At 40.0% G+C, this 22,855-nt stretch overlaps 1 protein-coding gene across 1 annotated transcript in view; it reads left to right on the top strand.

The window, feature by feature from the left end:
• Window positions 1-22,855, top strand: part of HERC6 (HECT and RLD domain containing E3 ubiquitin protein ligase family member 6) — a 62,012-nt gene that overhangs the window by 3,792 nt on the left and 35,365 nt on the right. Inside the window, exons 3-11 of the mRNA XM_075543547.1 lie at window positions 725-801; window positions 2,622-2,849; window positions 4,408-4,502; window positions 14,696-14,823; window positions 16,474-16,610; window positions 18,210-18,277; window positions 18,581-18,702; window positions 20,104-20,163; window positions 20,786-20,879. Coding sequence (XP_075399662.1) covers window positions 725-801; window positions 2,622-2,849; window positions 4,408-4,502; window positions 14,696-14,823; window positions 16,474-16,610; window positions 18,210-18,277; window positions 18,581-18,702; window positions 20,104-20,163; window positions 20,786-20,879 — 1,009 coding nt within the window. The remainder of the gene's footprint in view (window positions 1-724; window positions 802-2,621; window positions 2,850-4,407; window positions 4,503-14,695; window positions 14,824-16,473; window positions 16,611-18,209; window positions 18,278-18,580; window positions 18,703-20,103; window positions 20,164-20,785; window positions 20,880-22,855) is intronic.

The raw sequence follows: 22,855 nt of genomic DNA, 5'->3' as shown, positions 1-22,855 counted from the left end.
GTGAGTATAAAGAAAACCCTGGTGGCCTAGTTGGCTATGCACTGGACTGTCAAGCCATACGATCAATAGTTCAAGTACACCAGCCACTCCTCACATGAGAAAAGAGGCTTTCTGTTTCTATAAATATCTAAAGGCTCTGAAACACTTGGAAGCAACTCTATTCTGCTCTATTGGGTCCCTGTGAGTCAGAATCAACTCACTGGCAGTGGGGATGTGTATGAAGAAAAACATTTTTATTTTAGGTTGTCTAGTATCTATAAAAAAATTAAAGCATCATATAATGCATGTTCTGTCCTATAGTCAGCAGTTGGGACCCACCCAGCCACTCAATAGGGCTTCCTACTCTCATAAAGAGTTATTGTCTCAGAAACCCACAAGGCCAGGGGCGGGGGCGGGGGTGGGGGTGGAAGGCAGTTCTATTCTGTCCTATAGCATCACTATGAGGTGGAGTTGACTCATTGGCAGTAAGACTGTGGGGTTTTGTTGTTGTTTTAGTTTATATGACATTATTGTCCATTTTTGCATAGCATGATGCTTTGGATTCAATCCTGTTGATACCATGTTTTTTAAAGTTCGTGGGCTTTGGGAGAAAGGTGCTACAGAAATACAAGAACATAGAATGGCTTCCCTAAGTCACATGCATGACCCGACTTAGTTTGAAGTATTTAGTCCTCTTGGTGACCTGCCCTAAATGATTAAAGGCTTTATCTTATTTTTATTATAGGAAAGTAAATGCTTTGGCTGGTATAAAAATAATACAGGTTTCCTGTGGACATTACCACTCCCTGGCATTAGCACAAGGTAAAAATGTGATTGACTTTTGAGCCTCCTGAGTATCAATAGGAAATAACTGTTTTTAGGTCGTTAAAGCACATAGTTTATTCCGCCTTCTGCTTTCATGCATTTGTTTTTGTAGCGGTGCGTACACCAAGAGACACCCTGGTCCGACAATTTCTACGCAGACAGTGGGCGGACGCCGATTTCCTTCTCTCTCTTTTTTGGCATTTGTTAATTTTCTTATTTGAGAAATAGCCAGCTTTTTTACAAGCTTAACTTTTAATTTAAATTTTTTAAATTTATTTTAAAACTATTTTAATGGTGGCTTGGGCAAAGGCTTACCGAACAGCTTGTCAGTTTCCCACTCAACCATTCTTACACATTTTCTTTCAAGTCATCTAGTGTGCCACCATTGTCCCACTCCTTCCCTGTGCTCCCTGCTTCCCAACCCTCTGCACTTTGTCCTTGGGGAATTGCTGCGTCTTGGTCTTAAGTGGTTGGTTATGCTAAGGTGTGCATACCATGCTAGCATTGTTGGTGTTTCCTTTACAGATCTGTTTGTTGTTCAGTAAAAATTGAGCCACGGGGGGCTCAGTTCAGTGTCAGACTTGAAGACGGACTACCGTTTTTACCCAAGTGATTCTACCATTGTCTTAAACTCATTACCTTTAAGTTCTCCTCGACTTTTTGTGTTGCTGTCTTCAATTTGATCTCACTGAAATAATTGGTTAAAATGAGCACAGTGTTCAAAGTCGATGTAGTTTACTGAGATCAACTTTTTGTATGTTTGTTTGTTTAAAGAAGACTTTAGGGAATAGTTTGGACTTAAAGTGTAAAGATGGTCTCAGAGCAGTAGTTTCAGGGATTCATTCAGCTTCAATAGATCCAGAAAGTCTGAGTTCCACTGAGAATTTAAAAATCCTGTCCCACAAGGAAATGACATTTTAAGTACAAAGGATAGCTTTTTCCTTGTTTGTTTTAATGCATTGGGGTTCATTTTAATATACTTTGAAGTTTTTAGCACCAGATTTTCAAAAATGTGTTGCTCTTCATAGTTTTCCAACTTTCTTTGTTCTTAATATACACTACACAGTATCTAATTCATACCCCATGTCATAAAGAGCCCTCTCTGTTCACACGACTTGACTGGCAGTTTCTTGGGGAACTTGGGCAAAGTTCAATTTCCAGCCCTTTGCCCTTTGCTCACACCATCAAGCCAGGATAGATGAAGCTATTTGTTTGACTGATACCCAAGAAAGGAAAATCAAGATGTCAAAACCATGACTCACAGTTTTCTACTAACCTCCCAAATCCTGTGTCCATCTTCGATCTTGATTTCCAAATGGAGAAAAAACATTATATTGCCATGGCCTTCTGGTGTTTTCTCATGTATCTCTGCAAGTATGCCTCCATTCCTAGGTGAATTATGAGCTTTCTACCATCACAAATATGTGTACATTTCAGCGGTAACCTACACAATGTTGTACAACAAGGATACTTGATTGAAGCTGGGGGCTCCAGAGTTTGGGGAGTGTGGAAGAAAGAGGATAGTCAAGGCTGACTCCAAGATTGCTTTTAGACAGAGCAGCTGAAAGAACACAATTGTCATGAATTGGGAGGGAGAGGAGGCAGTCGAAGAGGTGTTTGATAGTGGCTTGATCATCTTCCTTGGCAACAGACAGAGCACTTTAATCCTATTTCTTCTGTTATCACCGATTTATTCTTTAAAGGTTTGTAGAGCCAGGGTGGTCCTTTCTACTTGAATGTAGTATTTAAATGTATATGCAAATCTGAATTTCTCTCTTCTTCTCTCTGTCTCTCTGTATGTGTTTGTGTTTTGGTAGATGGCAAAGTATTTTCCTGGGGAAAGAACAGCCAAGGTCAGCTGGGTCTCGGGAAGGAATTCCCCTCTCAAACCAGTCCACAGAGGGTGAAGTCCCTGGAGGGGATCCCACTGGCTCAGGTGGCTGCCGGAGGGGCTCACAGCTTCGCCCTGTCTCTCTCTGGCACTTCATTTGGCTGGGGAAGCAACAACGCTGGGCAGTTGGCACTCAGTGGCATCAATGCCTCAGGTAACAAGATAGCTTTGTTACTCAAGTAAATGTTTTTTTGCTTGTTTGTTTGTTTTTTTAATTACCAGTTGGAAATCCTCATGATGGGGTTAATGGATCTATGGATTGATAATCAAGAATTTCACTTTTACTTGGACTCACAGTCACCACCTGTGTTAGTCCAGGTAAACTAGAGAAACAAATCCATAGAAACTCCTATGTGTCTAAGAGAGAGTTTTATATAAAGAGTAATTGTACATTAGGAAAGCATCTCAACCCAGTCCAGTCCAAGCCCATAAGTCCGATATTAGCCCACATGTCTGATACCAATCTATAAAGTCCTCTTCAGACTCAAAAAATAAATGCAAGGATGACGAATGCAGGACGATCACAGGCCAGTGGGTGGAAAGTCTTTGGATCCAGTGGCATTGTAAGCATCTCAGTGCTGAAAGGGGTCTCCACGTGGCTTCAGTGGTCTAGTTACACCAAGGTAGATCTGCGTGACTTCTCCAGCTCAGGGCACTAGCATAGCTCCATGTGTTTTGTCAGCTGCAATGTCTCCCAGGGAGTGAGCAGAGAGAGAAAATGTCTCCTGCCTCCAAGGAGGAAAATCAGGATTTCCCAGAATTCTCAGAAGATGATCGTGCCCACATAGAGGCCTCATTGGCTATGACCCGATTGACAGAGTAGACTCTACCCCTTCACTCTTAATCCTCTTGAGTCCCAAATTGACACCAGATTATGTAACTGGTATCATGGAAACAATAATTGAGAGATTAATTGATGTATTTTGGCCAAGATTTCTTTGGGCATACCTGCTGCAGAAGACTACCTATAAATTGTTGAAAAGCCAAGAAGTCACTTTTAGGATGGTCTAAGGTGCACATGGCTCAAGACATGCTATTTTTAGTGGCCTCATATACATGTGAAAGCTGGTTAGTAAAAACTGGAGACCAATGGCTGCCTTTGAATTGGGAGGTTGGCAAAGACCATTGAATATAATGTGACTTCCAGAAGAAACAGCAAATTTCTCCTGGAAGAAGCACAATCAGAATACTTGTGTCTCGTATTTTGGACATGTTATCAGAAGGGACCAGTCCCTGAAGAAGGTCATCATACTTGATAAAGTAGAAGATCAGAGGACAAGAGAAAGACCCTTCCTAAGAGAAAGGGGCACACAGTGGCTGCAACAAGGGGCCCCGCCCACCCAGTGATGTTTGTGAGCTCCGCACAGGACCAGGCAGTATTTCATTCTCTTGTCCCTTCTTAACCAAACTAATAACAGCAACCACTGTGTGACATAAATGCCTGGGAGACAATGACAGTAGGCAGTCTTGAAGTGTCGTTTTAAGATTAATACCCTCAGGTCTTGCAGAAGGTTAATTGCTTCCAGAAAGAAATTCTGAAATGCCAATTTTTTGTTTTTCTTTTCTAAAGCATGGATTCCCCTTTCTTTGTTAATATGCATAGTTGTGATTCTTTATACTTTGAAATGGTTTTAATTAATTGTGTAGATGTTTTATTAACAATGATGAAATCTGAGCTTGTTTCTTTAGAAATTCTGCTTTGTTTTTAGCAGTGCAGAGCTACAAGCCTCGCTCAATCGGTGCACTGAAGAATCTAGGTGTGACATATGTCAGCTGTGGCTATGAGCACACTGCGGTGCTTACCCAGGTAAATCCGATGCGTTACAATGATTTTTAATTTCAGAGAAATATTGCCCCAAGGTATGTGTACTGATAGCTCTATATGTTGGGTACAACCCAATGTACACACATCGTAAAAGGAGAGGTTAACCAAATATAAACAAAGCAATTTTCAAATCTCATACAAAGGCCAGTATCACCTTTAGAGAATTTTAGATAACTATTAAATTAGATTTTCACAGGCGCTAATCCTTCCAACAACCATTCTCTCATAATGTAGTTTTACTGATGAAAATTTTTATAGAACAATGTAATTTTTAGCTTTCAATAATTCATAGTACAGACCAAAATACACTTTCTTCAAATTTCTTGCTCTGCACAGTGTTGAGCTACTCGTCTGAATTTTGTTCTCTCCTTTTATTGGCTATATCATACATTCTAGCAGCGTGGGTTTTCTCCGTAGTCATAAAAAGTAGACTTGACAATTATTTCTGTGATTGAAATATTAATTTTTAAGCTATATAAGCCAAGTCATTTTTAAAGTTTTATTGAACTTGGAGTGACTTTTTAAGACAAATTGGTTTTCCATTCAATAATGTGTATCATGTGCTTCTAGGGCATTGCTGTCCCTCCCCACCCTGTGACATCACTCTTCCCACTGCCTCTGGCCTCAACCATATTTGTTCATCCGTTTTCCTATCCCTTCTTGCCTTCGGAGCTTTACCCATGGGCGAATGCCCCTTTGAGCTCATACGGTTGATTGTTCTAAGGAGGCACACCTCCCAGGTGTCTTCGTTCATGTAACATGGTTGTAGGCTGGTGCCTTTGAGTGGCTTCTGACTCACAGCTACCCGGTGAGCAACAGAACAAACCACCACCCAGTCGTGCTCCATTCTCCTGACTGTTCATAGATTTGAGCCCATTGTTGTAGCCACAGTGTCAGTCCATCTTGTCCAGGGGCTTCCTCTTATTGCTGCCCCTCTACTCTCCCAAGCATGGTGCCCTTCTCAAAGGACTGGTCTCTCCTGATAACATGTCCAAAGTTTATGAGACGAGGTCTCACTATCTTTTCTTAGGAGCATTCTGGTGGTCCTCTTTCAAGACATATTTGTTTTTTCCCTTTTGGCAGTGCATGGTATTTTGAATATTCTTCTCTGGAATCATAATTCAAATACATCAGTTCTTCAGTTTTCCTTATTCAGTGTCCAATTTCTACATGGATATGACATGATTGAAAATACCATGGTTTTGGCCCGGTGCACTCTAGACACTGAAGTAACATCAGTGCTTTCCAACACTGTCAGGAGGTCTTGTACAGCACATTTACCCAGTGCAATATGTTGTTTGACACCTTGACTGCAAACAAGATGAAATCCTTTGTCTCCATTTATCATGATTTTACCCATTGGTTCAATTGTGAAAATTTTGGTTTTCTTTACATGGACTTGTATTCCATAATGAAAGTTGCAATCTTTTATCTTCATCAGCAAGTTGTTCAAGTCTTCATCACTTGTAGCAAGCAAGTTCATGCCATCTGCTATCACAGGTTGTTAATAAATTTTCTTCCAATCCTGATACCACATTTTTCTTCCTATACTTAAGTTTCTTTGATTATTTGCTTAGCATACAGACATATCCCTACCAGGAGAACCAATTATGTAATACAATTATTATTCAAATTCACATACCAATCACGAAAGCGAATGGTAAATAAATTAAGGAATTCTAACAACTTCTATCTTAAATTGATCACATGTGTAATCAAGATGTATTAATAATCACAAGTAATTAGAATACAAAGTCAGGAACAAAGAAGAATGATCAGTAGTTGTAAAATATGGCCTTGGTGCTAGAAATGGAGCTGGGGAATATATGATCGAATTTTCCAAAGAATAACAATTTCCTCATCACAAATATGTTTTTTTAAACAACATAATCAGTGACTATGCACATAGACCACGTGAGCTGGAATGCACAGGATTCAAATGTACATTTATGGGAAGAGTTGATGGGGAAGTTCATTATCAGCCCAAAGTGACTGAATGTTCTGACTTTAGAGCAGGCCATCAATTGCTCATATATAAGTTGAAGAAAATTAAAACACAAAGACCAAAATACAGCCCTGAGTGTGTCCCACCTGTTTTTGGAGAACATCTCAAGAACAGATTTGACACGTTGAACACTAACGACAGGAGACTTGACACACTGTGGGATGCATTTAAAAAGTTATACACGAAGAAAGGAAAATAGTCATTAGGAACACAGGAAAGAAGGAAAGAATCAAAGTGGATGTCAGAAGGGATTCTAAAACTTGTTCCTGAGCATAGGGTAGCTAAAGCAAATGGAAGAAATGATGAAGTAAAGAGTTGAACAGAAAATTCCGAAGGACAGCTCCAGGAGACCGTGTAAAGTATTTTAACAAGATGTGTAAAGACTTACAGAAACAAAAAGGAAGAACATGGTCAGCATGCACTAAGCTGAAAGAATGGAAGGGAACATTCAAGCTGAAATATTAAATGTTTCTGTGTTTCTTTGAGCAACATAAGGATCCCTGGCAGCATAGTGGTTATGAGTTGGGTTTCAATCCTCAAGGTCAAAAGTTCAAAACCACCAACCACTCCATAGGAGAAAGATAGGGCTTCCTACTCCCATAAAGAGTTTTTCTTAGTTGTTACCTACCATCGAGTTTGTTCTCCCTCATAGGGACCCTATGCAAAGGAATGAAACACTGCATGGTCATACACCACCCTCATAATTGTTCTTATGCTTGAGCCCATTGTTGCAGCCATTGTGTCAATCCATCTCCTTCAGCACGTATCAGAGTCTCTTCTGACATCCCTTAGATCCATTATTTATATCCTGTATTTTTAAAGACCTTCTGATTTCTTCCTGAGCGAGGGCCTTAATGTCCTCCCATAGCTCATTAGATCTTCTGTTATTAGTATTCAATGTGTCAAATACATTCTTGAGATATTCTCAAAATTCAACTGGGATAGACTTACGTTCATAATGTGGCTCTTGCGGACTTGTTTTAATTTTCTTCAGCTTTATCCTGGACTTACATAGGAGCAATTGATGGTCTGTTCTAGACAACCCCTGGCCTAGCTTTAGCTGCTGATGTTGAGCTTTTTCATGGTCTCTTCTCTCAGATGGAGTCAAAGTGATCTCTGTTCAGTCCCTCTGAAGAAGCCTATGTGCATAATCAATTTTGTGTGACTGAAAAAAATATATTTTCTATGAATAAGTCATTGGTCTTGCAAAATTCTATCATGGGATCTCCAGTTTTGTTTCTGTCACCAAGACCATGTTTTCCAACTACTGTTCCTCTTTGTTTCCACCTTTTGCATTCCAATCACCAATAGCTATCAATTGATCTTGTTTGCAAGTTTGATCAGTTTCTGAGTAAAGTCATTGGTAGAGTTCTTCAATTTCTTCACCACTCCATTTTGTGTTTGGTGAATAAATTTGAGCAATATTTGTATTTATAGGACTTCCTTGAAGGTGGATAGATATCATCCTGTCACAGATAGTGGTGTACTTCATGATTAATTTTATAATATCTTTTTGGCCATTAATGCCACACCATTCCTCTTGATTGTGTTATTCCCAGCATAGTAAATCATATTATTTTCTGGTTCTGAATGGCAATACCAGTCCATTTCAGTGCACCAATGCCTAGGATATCTATATTTATGTGTTCCTTTTCATTTATGGCCTCTTCCAATTTTCTTAGATTCATACTTCTCATATTCCAAGTTCCTATCATTAGCAGATTTGGGGGGCTGTTTCTCTTTATCTTGAGTCATTCCCAATCCACAAACGAAGACCCTGAAGGGTCCACTCCCACACGATTTAACTGACTCATGTCACCATGAACTACTCCACCCGAGAAACCTTCCCTTCTCAATCACAATTTGAGTGCCCTCCAAGCAGCAGGGCCTATCCTCCGGCAGTATCTCCGACAGTATTCTCTGTCTATCATTAGTTCTTCAGTACATGACCATGTTTTGAAACTATTCATAAGATTTTCAGTGGCTCCTTCCTCTGAAGTGGGGATCTGAGTCCTTCCCTGTTGTCTCTTCTTAGCCTGGAAGCTTCGTGGAAACCTGGGCGCATTAGGTGAACCCTGATGGCATTCTAAATACCAGTGACATCACTTCTCGCATCACAGTGACACTCAAAGCACCGCAGTACAACAAACTGATAGACAGATGGTGGCATAAAGAGTTATTATCTCAGAAATCCACAGGGGCAGTCTGAAAAGGTTACTGTAGGACATCAGCATAGACTGGTTGGCACTGAGTGAGAGTGATGAGCATCATCATGAATGATATAGGAAGCGTCAAAAGAGATGGAGGGAATGCACAGTCACTGTACCAACAAGAATTAGTCAATATGAACCCATTTCAAGAGGCATTATGTAATCAAGAACCGATGGTTCTGAAGGAAGAAGTCCAAGCTATACTGAAAGCATCAGTGAAAAAATCGACCCCAGGAATTGACAAAACGCTGTTCAAAATGTGATGCAACACTGGAAGCATTCACTCAACTATGGAAAGAATTTTTTAAATCATTTTATTGAGGCTCGTACAATTCTTATCACAATCCATACATCCATCCATGTGTCAAGCACATAATGTACATTTGTTGCCATCATCATTCTCAAAACATTTGCCTTCTACTTGAGCCCTTAATATCGGTGGTCATAACCCCCTCCCTCCCCATTGCCCCCTACCTCATGAACCCTTCATTCATGAATTATTATTATTTTGTCATATGTTACATTGTCCCCCTACTCTCTTCTTTGCTGTCCCTCCCCCAGGGAGGAGGCTTTACGTAGATTCTTATCATTAGTTCCCCCTTTCTACCCCACATTCTCTCCACCCTCCAGGCATCACCACTCTCACCACTGGTCCTGAAGGAGTCATTTGTCCTGGATTCCCTGCATTTCCAGTTGCTATCTGTACCAATGTACATCCTCTGGTCTAGCCAGATTTGCAAGGTAGAATTGGGATCATGATAGTGCGGGGGAGGAAGCATTTAAGAACTAGAGGAAAGTTTTGTTTCTTCGTTGCTACCCTGCACCCTGACTGGCTTATCTCCTCCCCACAACCCTTCAGCAAGGGGGTGTCTGGTTGGCTACCGATGGGCTTTGAGTCTCCACTCTGCACTCACCCACATTTACAATGATATGTTTTTTTGTTCCTTGATGCTCGACACCTGATCCCTTTGACAGCTCATGGTCACGCAGGCTGGTGTGCTTCTTCCATGTGGGCTTTGTTGCTTCTGAACTAGATGGCCACTTGTTTATCTTTGAGCCTCCAAGACCCCAGACACTGTATCTTTTGATAGCCGACCCCATTCAGCTTTCTTCACCACATTTGCTTATGCACACGTTTGTCTTCAGTGATCATATCAGGAAGGTGGACACCCACTGATATGATTTTTATTCTTTGATGTCTGATAACCGGTCCCTTATACACCTCGTGGTCAGACAGGCTCGTTTGTTTCTTCCATGTGGGCTTTGATGCTTCTCAGCTAGATGGCCACTTGTTTATCTTCAAGCCTTTAAGACCCCAGACACTATATCTTTTGATAGTTGGGCACCATCAGCTTTCTTCACCACATTTGCTTATGCACACATTTTTCTTTAGCAATCGTGTCAGGAAGGTGTGCATCCTGGAATGCCAGTTTAATAGAACAACGTGTTCTTGCATTGAGTAAGTGCTTGAGTGGAGGCCCAATGTCCATCTGCTGCCTTAATACTAAACCTATATGCATATAGATCTGTTTCCCCACACTCTAATATAAATATATTTACATATGTACATTACAATCTTTAGATCTCTATAAATACCCTTTGTCTCCTAGTTCTTCCCTTTATTTTATGGCAACAATTTTGCAAGACATCTACCTAGACAAACAACTGGAAAGAATCCATATTTATTCCACAAAAAAGTGTAGAACTTTTCAAGCAATATCATTAATATCACATGCAAGTAGAATTTAATGAAGATCATTCAACAAGAGTTGCAGCAATACATTATTAACATGGAGCTACCAAAAATTCAAGCCATAGTCAGAAGAAAATGTGGCATGAAGGATATCCATGCTGATGTCAGAGAGATCTTGGCTCAAAGCAGAGAATATCCAAAAGATGCTAATTTTTGTTTTATTGACTATGTAAAGGCTTTTGACTCTGGATCATAACAAGTTCATTATTAGTAATAATAACATCAGTCCTTTGGGCTGATTGTTCTCTTGCACTTTTGATTGTCTTCTTTCTTCTTTGCTCCGAAAGGGGAGAGACCCATAGTTGCACCCTTGGTGGCCACTTACAAGCTTTCAAGGCTCCAGTGCTGCCCATCAAAGTCTGCAAAGCTGTAATTAAGAGCTCAAATGATGCACAGCATTGGGGAAATGTGTTAAAGTAAGATATAGAAAAGGGCTTCAAAAATGTGGAAAAATTTTATCATGAACTTTTGGAAGACACGTATAGAATGCTGTCTTTGTGCCCTGTGTGTTGTCTCCTGAGACTGTGGTCCTGAGCTTCCAGGCCCAGCAACTCATTTCTTCAAGGTGCTAAGTTATGGCTAAGAAGGTTTCATCGCTTTCCTCCTGTATACTCTACTATATTCATGGATCTATTTGTAGCACATATACATACACATGTTGAAATAGCCCTTGTCAAACTATATATATCATCCCGGTGGTAGTCCCATTTGCCTTCCTTTACCTGTTCAACCTGTATGTCTATCTATATATCTACTCGTAAATTATTACCATTACTGTTAATGCAGCTAGCTGTATTTGCATTTGTTGCTGTTAACGTTTATGCTCCTTCTAGTGTTTTCCGATGGCTTGGGTGCTGACCTCCCCCTTCTTGTATATCACCTCTGCCTTCACACAAACAAAAACAACCCAAACACGCTGCCACCACATCTATTCTGAGTCATAGGGTTTAAAAGGCTGTAAATCTTTATGGGAGTGGATGGCCTCATTTCTCTCCCACTGCCTTCACACAAGGTAACACATGTCTTCCTGTGAGATAAGGATTTGGGGTCTCTTGTATTAGGGTCACTAGAGTTGGAACCAACTCAACAGCACCTAACAACAACCGCAGATTGAGATTTACTCCCCCTTTTGATTCCTGGCAACTATTAAATACGTGTCTCTGTAAAACTTTTCTTTTTATACATGTGATTTCATACAATATTTATTCTTTTGTGATTGGCATTTCACTCAGCATAAGATCCTCTAGAGTCATCCATGTTATGAGCTGTTTTACATATTTTATTGTTATTTTCTAATGTTGTGCAGAATTCCATATCATAGCTTGTTTATCCACACATCTGAGGGTGGACACTTAGGGTGTCTCCATCCTTTTCCTACGTGAATAATGCTGAGATAAACTGTGTACAGCTATCGTCACATATGACTCTTATTTCTCTAGGACATTCATATCTGGTATTTCTACTTACATACCTTTAAGGAAGCACCATACCATTTCCATAGTGATTGCACCATTTTACAGTTCCACCAGCAGTATATTAGGGTTCCAATCTCACCAGCTCCCCACCAGCATTTTTGCATTTCTGTTTTGGGGGATTTTGGGGGGATTTTTAAAATTTAGCTATTAATTCTGTGGTGAGGAAATAACTGGTGTTTTGGTTTTTATCTCTTGAATGACTAAATACCACAAACACTTTTTCATGTGTTTTTTGCCTGCCCAAATGTCTTCTTTAATGAAATGTCATCTACCCATTTTTAATTGCATTGTCTCTTCCTTTTTAAAAAAAAAAAAGTGTTAAGGCTTTAATAAATCTTAGAGAGTAGCCCTTTGTCCAATATATCATTGCAAAAAAATGTTTCCCAGTCTGTGGGTTCTTTTTAAGAAGTCCCAGTCATCTAGCTTGTCTCCTACTGTTTGTGCATTTGTAATTATATTTGATAGTGTACATATATCATGTACTAGGACCTTAACATTGCCCTTGTTTTCTCTTTGATCGTCTTTATAGTTTTAGGGCTACCTTCAGGATCTTTGATCGATTTAGTTTTTGTTTATGTGAGAGACCTGAATCCTGTTTCATTTTCCCTGAAACAGATACCCAGGTTTGCCAATACCAAGATGCTCTCCTCCCCACTTTATCGCTTCAGCCTTCGTCAAAGATGAGCTGTGCATAGGTGGACAGACTTACTTCAGGGTTCTCAACTCTAGTTCTTTCTTTATGTGTCTGTCATTGTACCAAGATGAGGCTATTTTGAATACGACAGCTATGCAGTATTCCTCCTTTGTTCTTATTAGGAGCGCGTTGCTTATCTAGGATCTCTTTTCCATATAAATTTGGTGATTGATTTTTCTATCTCTTTAAAGAATGATTTTGGATTTTGGATTCTGGATCAGGATTGTATTATATCTCTAGACTGTATTGGTTTTCACAGTTGCAGTCTTCCAAAAACATGGTATATTCTTTTATTTATGTAAGTTTCTTATAGTGATATTTTATAGTTTTCTTTGTAGAGATCTTTCGTATATATTGGGTTGATTCTTAAGGATTTTAGCTATTGGGTGACCATTGCAAATAGCATTGTTTTTCTGATTTCCGTTTTAGAATTTCCTTTCTCTGTTGTTGTAGAGGATTCTGATAGAATTTATATACTAATCTTATACCTTGTCACTTTATGGAATCATTATATTAATTCCTGTAGGTTTCTTGTTGAGTCTCTGGGGCTTCCTATCTATAGGATCACATTATGTACAAATAAAGGTAGTTTCACTTCAGTACCAATTTGAATGCTTTTTCCTTCTCTTTCTTTCCTACTCCATTTTGAATAGGAATGATGATAAAGGATACACTTGTCTAGTTTCATTTTGCTACAAGAATATTTTCAGCCTCTCATCAGTGACACTAATATAGGCCATAAGTTTTTTGTATATGTCACTGTCATTAGGTGCCTTTTCCATATGAAAGCTCACCATCTAACTTAATAAACTTTCTGGATGTACTTCTTCCAAGACAGGTTTATTTGTGTATAGACCCTTTCCTTTACTGTGTTGAGGAATTTCCCTTCTATTTCTATTTTGCTGAGAGTTTTTTAATCAGGAATGGGTATTCATTTGTCAAATGTATTTTCTACATTGATTTGATTTGTTAGTTCATTTATGTGGTGAGCTATATCGATTGTTTTTGTAATGCTGAACCATCCTTGCACACCTAGTATGAATTCTACTAGCTCATGATATATTGTTAGATCCCATTGGCTAGGATTTTGTTGAAAAGTTTTGCATGTATGTTCACAAGGGATACTGCTCTATAATTATGTGATTTTGTTATTTTAGTGGTATCTATGACTTGTTTTAATATCAAGGCTATGCTTTGCTTTATAGAATGAGTTGTGAAGCAATCCATCCTTATCTAGGTTTTTGAAATAGTTTGAGTAGAATTGGTGTCCATTTTCCTCTGAATGTTTGGCAGAATTTACCAATTAAGCCATCTGGGGCAGGCTTTTTTGTTGTGGTGGTTTGTTGTTGTTGTTTGGGGGGAGAGGGAGTAGGAAGGTGTCAATGACCTGTTCAATTTCTTCTTTGGTGATGGATTTGTTCCAGAAATTTTTTAACCTTAGATTGTGTAAATAATGTGTTTCTAGAAAGTATCACATTTCTTTGAGGTTTTTATGTAAAGTAATAAAAAATTAGTTTTAATTATTTGTCCCAAATACTTGCATGCATGTGTATGTATATATATCTATATATTATATATATTGAACCCTCAGTTTTTTTCAGTTACTATGTTTTTCATAGTTGGTAGTTGGTAGGAGAAAGCTAGAATTGCATTTACTTACCAAATCATCTTTTCAAAAGAGATTATCTTCAGGAAAATACTCAAATAAATAAGATAACTTTATACTTTCATTTTGGCATAAGTCTAAAATGAGTTAATTTATGCATTCATTTATTCCAGTGATTTTTTTATGTTGTATTGTTAATTTTGAATTCATTAGAAGGAAGTAAGGACACATACCCAATTTAAAGTTTGTATCTCACAATCTATTTCCATACAAAAGAACTTTAAAAAGTTCATTGAAAAACTGAATTAAAAGAGATTTTTTTCCCCATGAAGTTTAGAAGTTACCTCCTATTAACTTTCTAGTCTACTTAATCCTTATGCTGTTGGTAATTGTTTAGGTGGAAATAATTCTGATGTCTCTCCTTTTAAACAGGATGGGAAGGTGTTTACATTTGGAGACAATAGCTTTGGACAATTGGGACACAACTCCACAGCTGAGAAGAGAGGCCCGCAACTTGTGGAAGGAATCGATGGCCTAGTTTCGCAGATCGACTGTGGATGGTGATAGCTTGCTTTATCATGAGTAACCAGTACTACTTTGCCATGAGTAACCATTAAGTGGTTGCTGTGGAGTCGATTCGGGCTCCTGCTGACCCCATGTGTTCAGAGTAGAAACGCACTTCCCAGGGTCTCCTGTCTGCCATCTATCAGAAGTAGACCTCATGGCCTTTTCCCAGGCACCTCTGCGTGGATTTGAACTGCCACCATAATGCTGAGTACCATCCAGCAATGCCTTTGTCTAGATAGAAAGTATTATATTTTCATACATAGACATCACCCATGAGGAATTTTATTAAGCCTGTCCCCCAAATCAAACTCACTGCCATCAAGCCTCAGCAACTCTGTAGGTCAGGATAGAACCGCTGACGTTGCGGACTGCAGCTGGACTTGAGATCACTGTGCCACCAAAGCTCCATAAGCACTTTAACATGTAGCTGCTATTTTCAGAGATATTTCCTTTATTCATATTCATTTCTTTATAATAGAGTTTAGAGTGTCCAGGGTTCTTTTTTCTTGCCCTAAAATATTACACAAATAGCAGTACTTGCTATTTGAGTTGATGAGACAAGAGCGAACAAAGCACTCTCAAGTGCGTTGTCACTTGCCATAGAGTAAGCTCTGACGCATGTTGATCTTTTTTGCATAACATGATGACCTGTTTCTCAGAAAATATCCTGTTGTGATCCAAACATTTCTGTTAGCTAATATTCGGGAATAGATCATCACACCTTTCATCTTAGTCTAATGTAGTCTGGAAGCTTCAGTGACCTCTGTGCACCTGAGTGACCCTTTTGGCATTTAAATACCAGTGCCTAAGGGCCCAATATCACAGCAACATGAAAGCCACCACAGCGTGACAAACAGAAAGACGGGTGTTGGATAGCACCTTTGTTATATTTTAGATGATGTATATTTACATCTATAGTCAAAGCTTTCTATAACCTAATGATGAGGACATATTGGAATATAATGTGTGCAATTGCCTCAGATGCATTTGAAAGTTGGACAATGAACTGATGCATTTGAATTGTGTTGTTGGTGAAGAATACTAAAGATCCATTGGTCTGCTAGGAGAACAAACAAATCTGTCTTGAAAGAAGGATGACCTGAATGCTCCTGGAAGTGCAGATGGAGATATTTTATCTCACGTACTTTGGACGTGTTATCAGGTGATATTAGACCTTGGAAAAGAAAATCATGCTTAGTAAAGTCGAGGGTCAGCCAAAAGAGAGATGAATTGACAGACGACTGCAATAGTGGCTTCATACGTAATCACAATGATGGGGACAGTGCAGGAGCAGGTAGTGCTTTGTTCTATTGCACACAGGCTCGATAAGAGTCAATGGCCCTTATCAGCAACTACTAACTATTTACTTAGACAAACAATTATATTTAAAACAAAAGTGGTAGAAACCGCATATAGGCCATCGCCCATCAATAATATTCCACTTTAAAGTTAATAATCAGTTAATAGCATCCATTGTTATTTAGAACCCTCCTCAATATTTAGACCCTTCCGAGAGTAGCATTGTGAAAGGATATTGGGGTACTTGGATAGAAATCCTTTATTTTGTGTGAGGGCACATCAGCCCCTCCCACCACGAGCAGGAGCACTCCAGTCTTCGTTGTGTTGTATTCTCTCTCCTGTAGCTACCACACCATTGCATATGTCCACACCACTTGTCAAGTGCTATCTTTTGGCCGTGGACCAAGTCACGCAAGCAGCTCAGCTCATCCGGATGCCCTGACGAATAACTTCCATGTCAGCTGCCTGATTTCTGCTGATGGTAAGACTGATTCCTCTCACCTATGATGCTGTGCTAAGTGATGCCACCAAGGAGAAATAGTATCCAGCTGCCTTTGGTTCTCTCAGTACTTTCATTTTAAATTTGTACTTCATGATTTTGTTTCTTACGTGTGATTCTTACCATATTTTAATCATTTCTAACAATTGAAAGATTGCAAAAGAAGATGCTAAATCAGTCTCTTAAGCAACCGGACATTTATATATGAGGGGATTCCAAAAGAATCCATGGAAAAGTAGGGGTAATCGATAATGGAAATTAAAACACTGTTGAGAAAAGGAATTTATACATGTGTACGATATCCTTTTAGGTTGCTTTATGCCCTGTGGGGATGATTAATGTTGAACTCCAATAGAAAGATAATAAGGTCTCTAAAGTGAGCCAGAGACATACGTGAACCTACATGTGTGAATGAATTTTGAGATCGCATTTAATCTTAGTCCTAATATAAGAACAATAAGTTCTTATGACATGACCCTACTTGGCACTCACCCTCATGAAAGAAATCACTGAAGATATGGGTGCTACAGCAAAATGTAGTACAAAATTAGAAATCAGATGGTGTCCAGATATCAGGAAGAATGACATCTTAAAGGCTTTTCTTAAAACAAGCAACCATTTAAGTGAGCAGTCAGCTAAGTCCACCTGGAAGAAGCACAGTGGCCTGTGTGATCTACGAACGGTAAGTAATAAAATCCAAACCCAGAGGGCGGAATGGTATCAGAGCTTAAATTCTAAACACCTGGATAATAGTGCGAGCCCCAAATCCACTTGTAGAGTCCCCACGGCGATGCAGTTCCAGTGAGCCACCTCTGATGGAGTCTAGGGGTGCAAATGGCCTTAATATCAGACAGAGAGAATTGCAAAGTGGGTTGGAGCAGATTTAGTTTAGATGAAATGTAAGGCCTTACATTTGATCTCCTGTTTGGCCCATTTTGAATTTATTCTAGTTTTTAAAATATTTTCTGGGCTTTGAGTGAGGTTTTTCTCTTATTTGGCCATTGTTGCTGGCTCCTTTATGGGGGCTTTTTGTTTTGTTTTGTTCTTTTACAGTATCGGGAATTCAAGAGAGGTAGACCTGGAGAGACAGTAACTGGACAAATAATTACCTAGGGCCTGGCAGGGGTGGGTGGTGGAGGGAAGCGGGAGTCAACAACAATGAGTACAAGAAAGAAGAAAATGGTCGAAAGTGGATTATGATGGAGTTTGCATGACGCTTTCTAATACAATCAAACTGTTGAATTGCACGATATGTGAGCTATATCTCAATCAAGCTATGTTGTATAAATAGGTCATGGAGTTTCCCCGGGAGCTTTTGGGAAACCCCCTCACCTATGTAGTCAACCCTCTTGAAAGCATGTTCAACAGTTTCATTATGCAAGTTTATAAGAAGTTAACTTTTGCACTAAGTGAGTTATATGACTCTCCAACTTATCAAAGTTAATATGTTATGCTGTTGTGGTCACCATCCGTTCACAGACATGTAAATTGTGAGTTAATAAGTAAAGTTGACATGGGATTGCATCAGATCTACTTTTACTTCTAAAACCTCTAATCATGGTTTTTAAAATTTTTTTCCAGAACTTGCAAATGCTCACGTCAAACACATATTTGCTGGGACACATGCCAACCTTGTAACACTATATCAGGTATTACACTTCCTATTTTAAAATATATACTTCCCACCTCTAGATTTTAAGCTTAATAAGAACCCAGTGGAGTAGTTACTGTTATCTCAATTTTTTAAAAAATGATGAAACTAAAACTCAAATTAAGCAAAATATCCAGGGACAGAAATGGAAAACCAGGCCTGAATCCAAAATCCAGTTCACCAAACCCCCTTCCCTCCGGGTCCCTCTTCCATGAGCACCAGCTGCCTTGCTGGGTTAGTTTTTCCTCAGCATGATGAGCACACGCTGACTGACCATTCTTTCTGTCTGTCTTTCTTGAAGGATACTGGTTCCCTGAGTGTTTCCAGGAAACTCTTGCCAGAAATCATCCGAATTAACCCGCCTCTGGCAGAAAAATGGATAACCGTGGAAAGAAGAAGCAGTCAATATGAAGTGGCTAAGAGGTTACTTAGACTGAAAAAATATAAATCGCTTTTATCTGATTCTGAAGGCTTGCTCATTTTATCCTAGATTTAAGAAGGAGATCATGGGCTTTATTGTAAAGGCCTTTGCATGACAACCCGACTTCACTCATGCGTTATTGAACAAAGATGGTTTCAGGTTATACAACATCCAGCCAACTCGCTGGGTGATGGAGATGTAGCAGTGCGTGAAAGCGCTCTTTCTCTCCACAGACGCTTCAAAAAGGTAGAGGGTGTTTAGATCTTCATAGTCTGTTCTCCAGCGCTCTATGCATTTGGATTTTCAGTAGGACAATTCATACTCAAATCTAGATGATTTGAGCAATTCATCTCTGAAGTTGTCATAATATTTAGCAACAATGGGAACCAAATAAACTTCATATTTGAAACTTGTAGATGATACTATCATTAACTCCATGTCATAAGTTATTTATTCACACAAAGGAGATGCATTTTACTGTAGGGACAAATCTGTATTTTATTATTCAGGCTTGTTACAGTTACAAAGAGCCTTTGCAAGACTTGAAAAGGTTTGGATGTTTTTACTGGAGAGAGGGACACCCCTTCATTTCAAAGTCTTGCTTTCTCGCGCTTCATGGGGATGTCCCAAACGACTCTGTGGGCTCAGCAAAATGTATCAGCTTGCTCAGAAGCTTTGGGTCAGACACTAAGCCAAGCCAAAAAATCAAAGCCATGGACTTTAAGTTGGTTTTGATTTGTGCTCACCCTCAAGGCTGGAGTAGAACTGCTTCATGGGCTTTCAAGGTTGTATGTCTTCAGCTCTCTCCCACGCAGAGGCTGGTTGGTCCAGCCATGGAGCTTTTGGCTCGCAGAAAAGTGCTGTAACCACAGTACCGTCAGGGCTCCTTGGACACTGAAACAAGCCAAAAAACAAACCACCATTGCCAGAAAGTCCGTTCTCGCTCATTGTGACTCTTGGACAGAGTAGAACTGTTCCCTAGAATTTCAGAGACTGAACCTTTTGATGGGATCATACAGCTTCCTTTTCCTCTTTCTCCCAGAGAGCAAGTGGTGAGCTTGAACCACCAACCTTGTAGTTAGAAGTCGAATGCTTAGCCCACCATGCTGCCAAGTCACCTAAACATTAAATAGATCCTCTTAAATATATGTTTTGATGCTTAGGAATTCTGTAAGCCTTACCGTATTTGACCTCAAAATACATGAAGGATGTTTGCTTTCTTCTCTTTCCCTCTCTCTGCTCTTTGTTTTCTATAAGAAAGACCTCCTAGTTTTTGCTAGGAGATGTGCTTCTACTTATTAATCCTTTTTAAACCAAACGAGCTCCATAAAAATTAATCTTGTCAGACTATGTACCTTTTAACAGTAAATTGTAATTTAACTGTTATGCTATTACTTTTGCAGTGAAATTGAAAAGATCTTTTCATCTCCTGCTTGTCTGGCTGCAAGTTTTTTAAAGAAACGGTAATACTGACATGAGATTTACTTAGAGGAACAACTCTAGAGGAACAACATACTGATCTAGTAAAGATCTAATATTGCTACAGAGCTGATAAACTGTTGCCCAGTCTCTTTTAACCAGAGGCTCATAATATATGGCATTTGTGTATGCATGCTTGTCAAGAAAGTTGGTTATTTGAAAAGAGGCACATTTTAAGAAAACAAAAATAACCCCCCCCCACACACACACCCCTCCAGGGGGATGAACAACAGAAACTGCGAGGGAAGGGAGATAGCAGGTGGTATAAGATATGAAAGTAATAATAATTTATCATTTATCAAGAGGTCACGAGGGTGGTGGGTGGAGGGAGGGAAAAAAGAGAAGTTGTTACCAAGGGCTCAATAGAAAGTAAATATCTAGAAAATAATGATGGCAACTTATGTACAGATATACGTGATACAATTTATGTATGGATTGTTATAAGAGCTGTAAGAGCCCCAAATAGAATGATCTTTTAATTCAAAAAAAAGCAAGAATAGCTTGTATCTGAAATGTGAAACAAGTAGTGATGTATGAACTTGAGAACTATCACTTTCTATGTCTATGTGACTTAATATATGTATGTAATTTTTTTAATGTCCAAAGAGAAACTGGAGGAACAGTTTCCACTGGCGTGGACTTAAAGATGGCAAGAAAAACCTTCAAGAAGTTATTGAAAGAAGAATGGATTTCTTTCCTGGTAATAGTTAATACTCACTGCATACGTATAATAGCAGAAAGTACTGTGTTTACTATGGGGCGTCGTGGGCGAAAAGGGATTATAAGGAGACTAACACAAAGGGGCTTTAAACGTTCACAGAAGAAGTGGCTGAAAGATAATGAGTGTTTTCCCCACCAACATTTAACCACCACAAGCTCCGTGTGTTTATTATGAGATGGCTGTATTCCAGTTTACATTAGAGGACAGCTGTTTTTCTCCCCGGTGAATAGCATGCTTTCATTTTCAGCCAACACAGTCCATGCTGCCGAGGCCCGCCTCCTTCAGTGGTGTGAGCGAAAGAGCTGCGGCGGGCAAGCGTGCATTTCAATCGTATCTGTCAGAAATGGTTTCTCAAGGATTAAGTGTGCACATGAACGTATGAGCTTTATTTTTTCCATCGGCAAATCAGACCCTCTTGTCTGGCTGGGAGTCTCACCGGAGTCCCAGAGTATAGTGCATAGGAGGATCTCTGTAAGCACAGACACACAGGAACGAGCAGGCGATACGGGGCAAATTTCAGATGAGCTCTTCGGGCGTACTCTTTCCTTATTGTGGACCGAGGGGAAATTTTTGCACTTCATTAAACTAAGCAATCAAGTCCTAAAAGGCTAGGTTAGGTTTCCCTGTTCCGGGAGAGTTAATTGATTGACTTGGGTTTCGCTCCTGCTTGGATCAGGCATGTGCCAGAAAGAGGGATATAGTCAGGTTTCAGGAAGCCTGAGTGGCACTGTGGGTTGAGAAAGGGGCTGCTAATTGGAAGGTCAACGGCAATTTGAAACCAGACCTGTGCAGCAGGAGAAAGATGAGACAAGCTGCTTCCATAACGATGTACAGGGGAGTAGTTCTCCCTGCCCTCCAGGGTTTGTATGGGTCAGAAGAAACGAAGCCTCAGTTAGTTTTACGTTTGCTGCCCTGAGGCTGAGCACAAGTTCCTATGGCTCCAGCCTATAACCAAAATCTCACACTCACTGTCAGTGAGTCAACTCTGACTCGTAGTAACCCTATCGGACAGGGCTGGACTGCCTTCTGTCTCCGTCAGTTTTGGAGACTGCAACTCTTTAGGAGCAGAAAGACACCGCTTTCTCCCAAGGAGTGGCCGGTGCCTTCAAACTACCGACCTTGTGGTTAGCAGCTCACTGTGTAAGCCAGAACACCGCCAGCGCCCCTTCCTCTGGGCCCTCGTCTGTCAGATTAACATCCTTTACTCCACTCAGATGCTGCGCCTGACTTAACCCTTACCCGCGGTCAGTCGCATATTCTTTCCCCGTAAGTCACGCAGTACTGCTATCAGCATTTCAGCTCACAGATGCAGGGGCTTATTCCAAACCAGTCTCAACACATCCCAATGATCGATACGCAGAAAAGAGCCATGTTGTCAAGGATTTCATTTTACTTGGCGATACAGTCCATGCTTGGGGAAGCAGCAGCCAAGAGATCAAATGTGCAGATGTGCTCAACCAAAGTTCAAGAGCGCCATTGTCACTCTGAGGACTGAAGTGCACCTGACCCAGGCCATCTTCTGTCACCTCATCTGCACCCTATATGAATAAAGAAGACTGCAGAAGATTTGATGCACTTTAACTCCATTATTGGTGAAAAATATTGACAGTCCTATGGAATGCCAGAAGAATAAACGCATCTGTTGTGGAAGAAGTAAGAGTGCACCTTAGAAGTGGGGATGGTGAGGCATTGTGTCACACACACGCTTTGGACTCATTATCGGGAGGAGCCAGTCTAAAAGGAAGATCCTCCATTAGATGGATTGATACGACAATGGATTTAAATCAAACTGTGTTTGATTCTGCTCCCACGGGGTTGCTATGAAGTGAAACTGACGCAGCAGCGCCTCCCATGAAGTATGATCGGCGGGTCACTGCAGACAAGCTCTCTCAGTCAGATATTTGTTTTAGTCTCATGAGGGGACCTTGAAGGAAACAAACAGGTCCACTCCAGAC

The sequence above is a fragment of the Tenrec ecaudatus genome, chromosome 3, assembly GCF_050624435.1.
Source record: "Tenrec ecaudatus isolate mTenEca1 chromosome 3, mTenEca1.hap1, whole genome shotgun sequence".
Classification (NCBI taxonomy): domain Eukaryota; kingdom Metazoa; phylum Chordata; class Mammalia; order Afrosoricida; family Tenrecidae; genus Tenrec; species Tenrec ecaudatus.
This window is presented reverse-complemented; position numbering and strand designations above follow the sequence as displayed.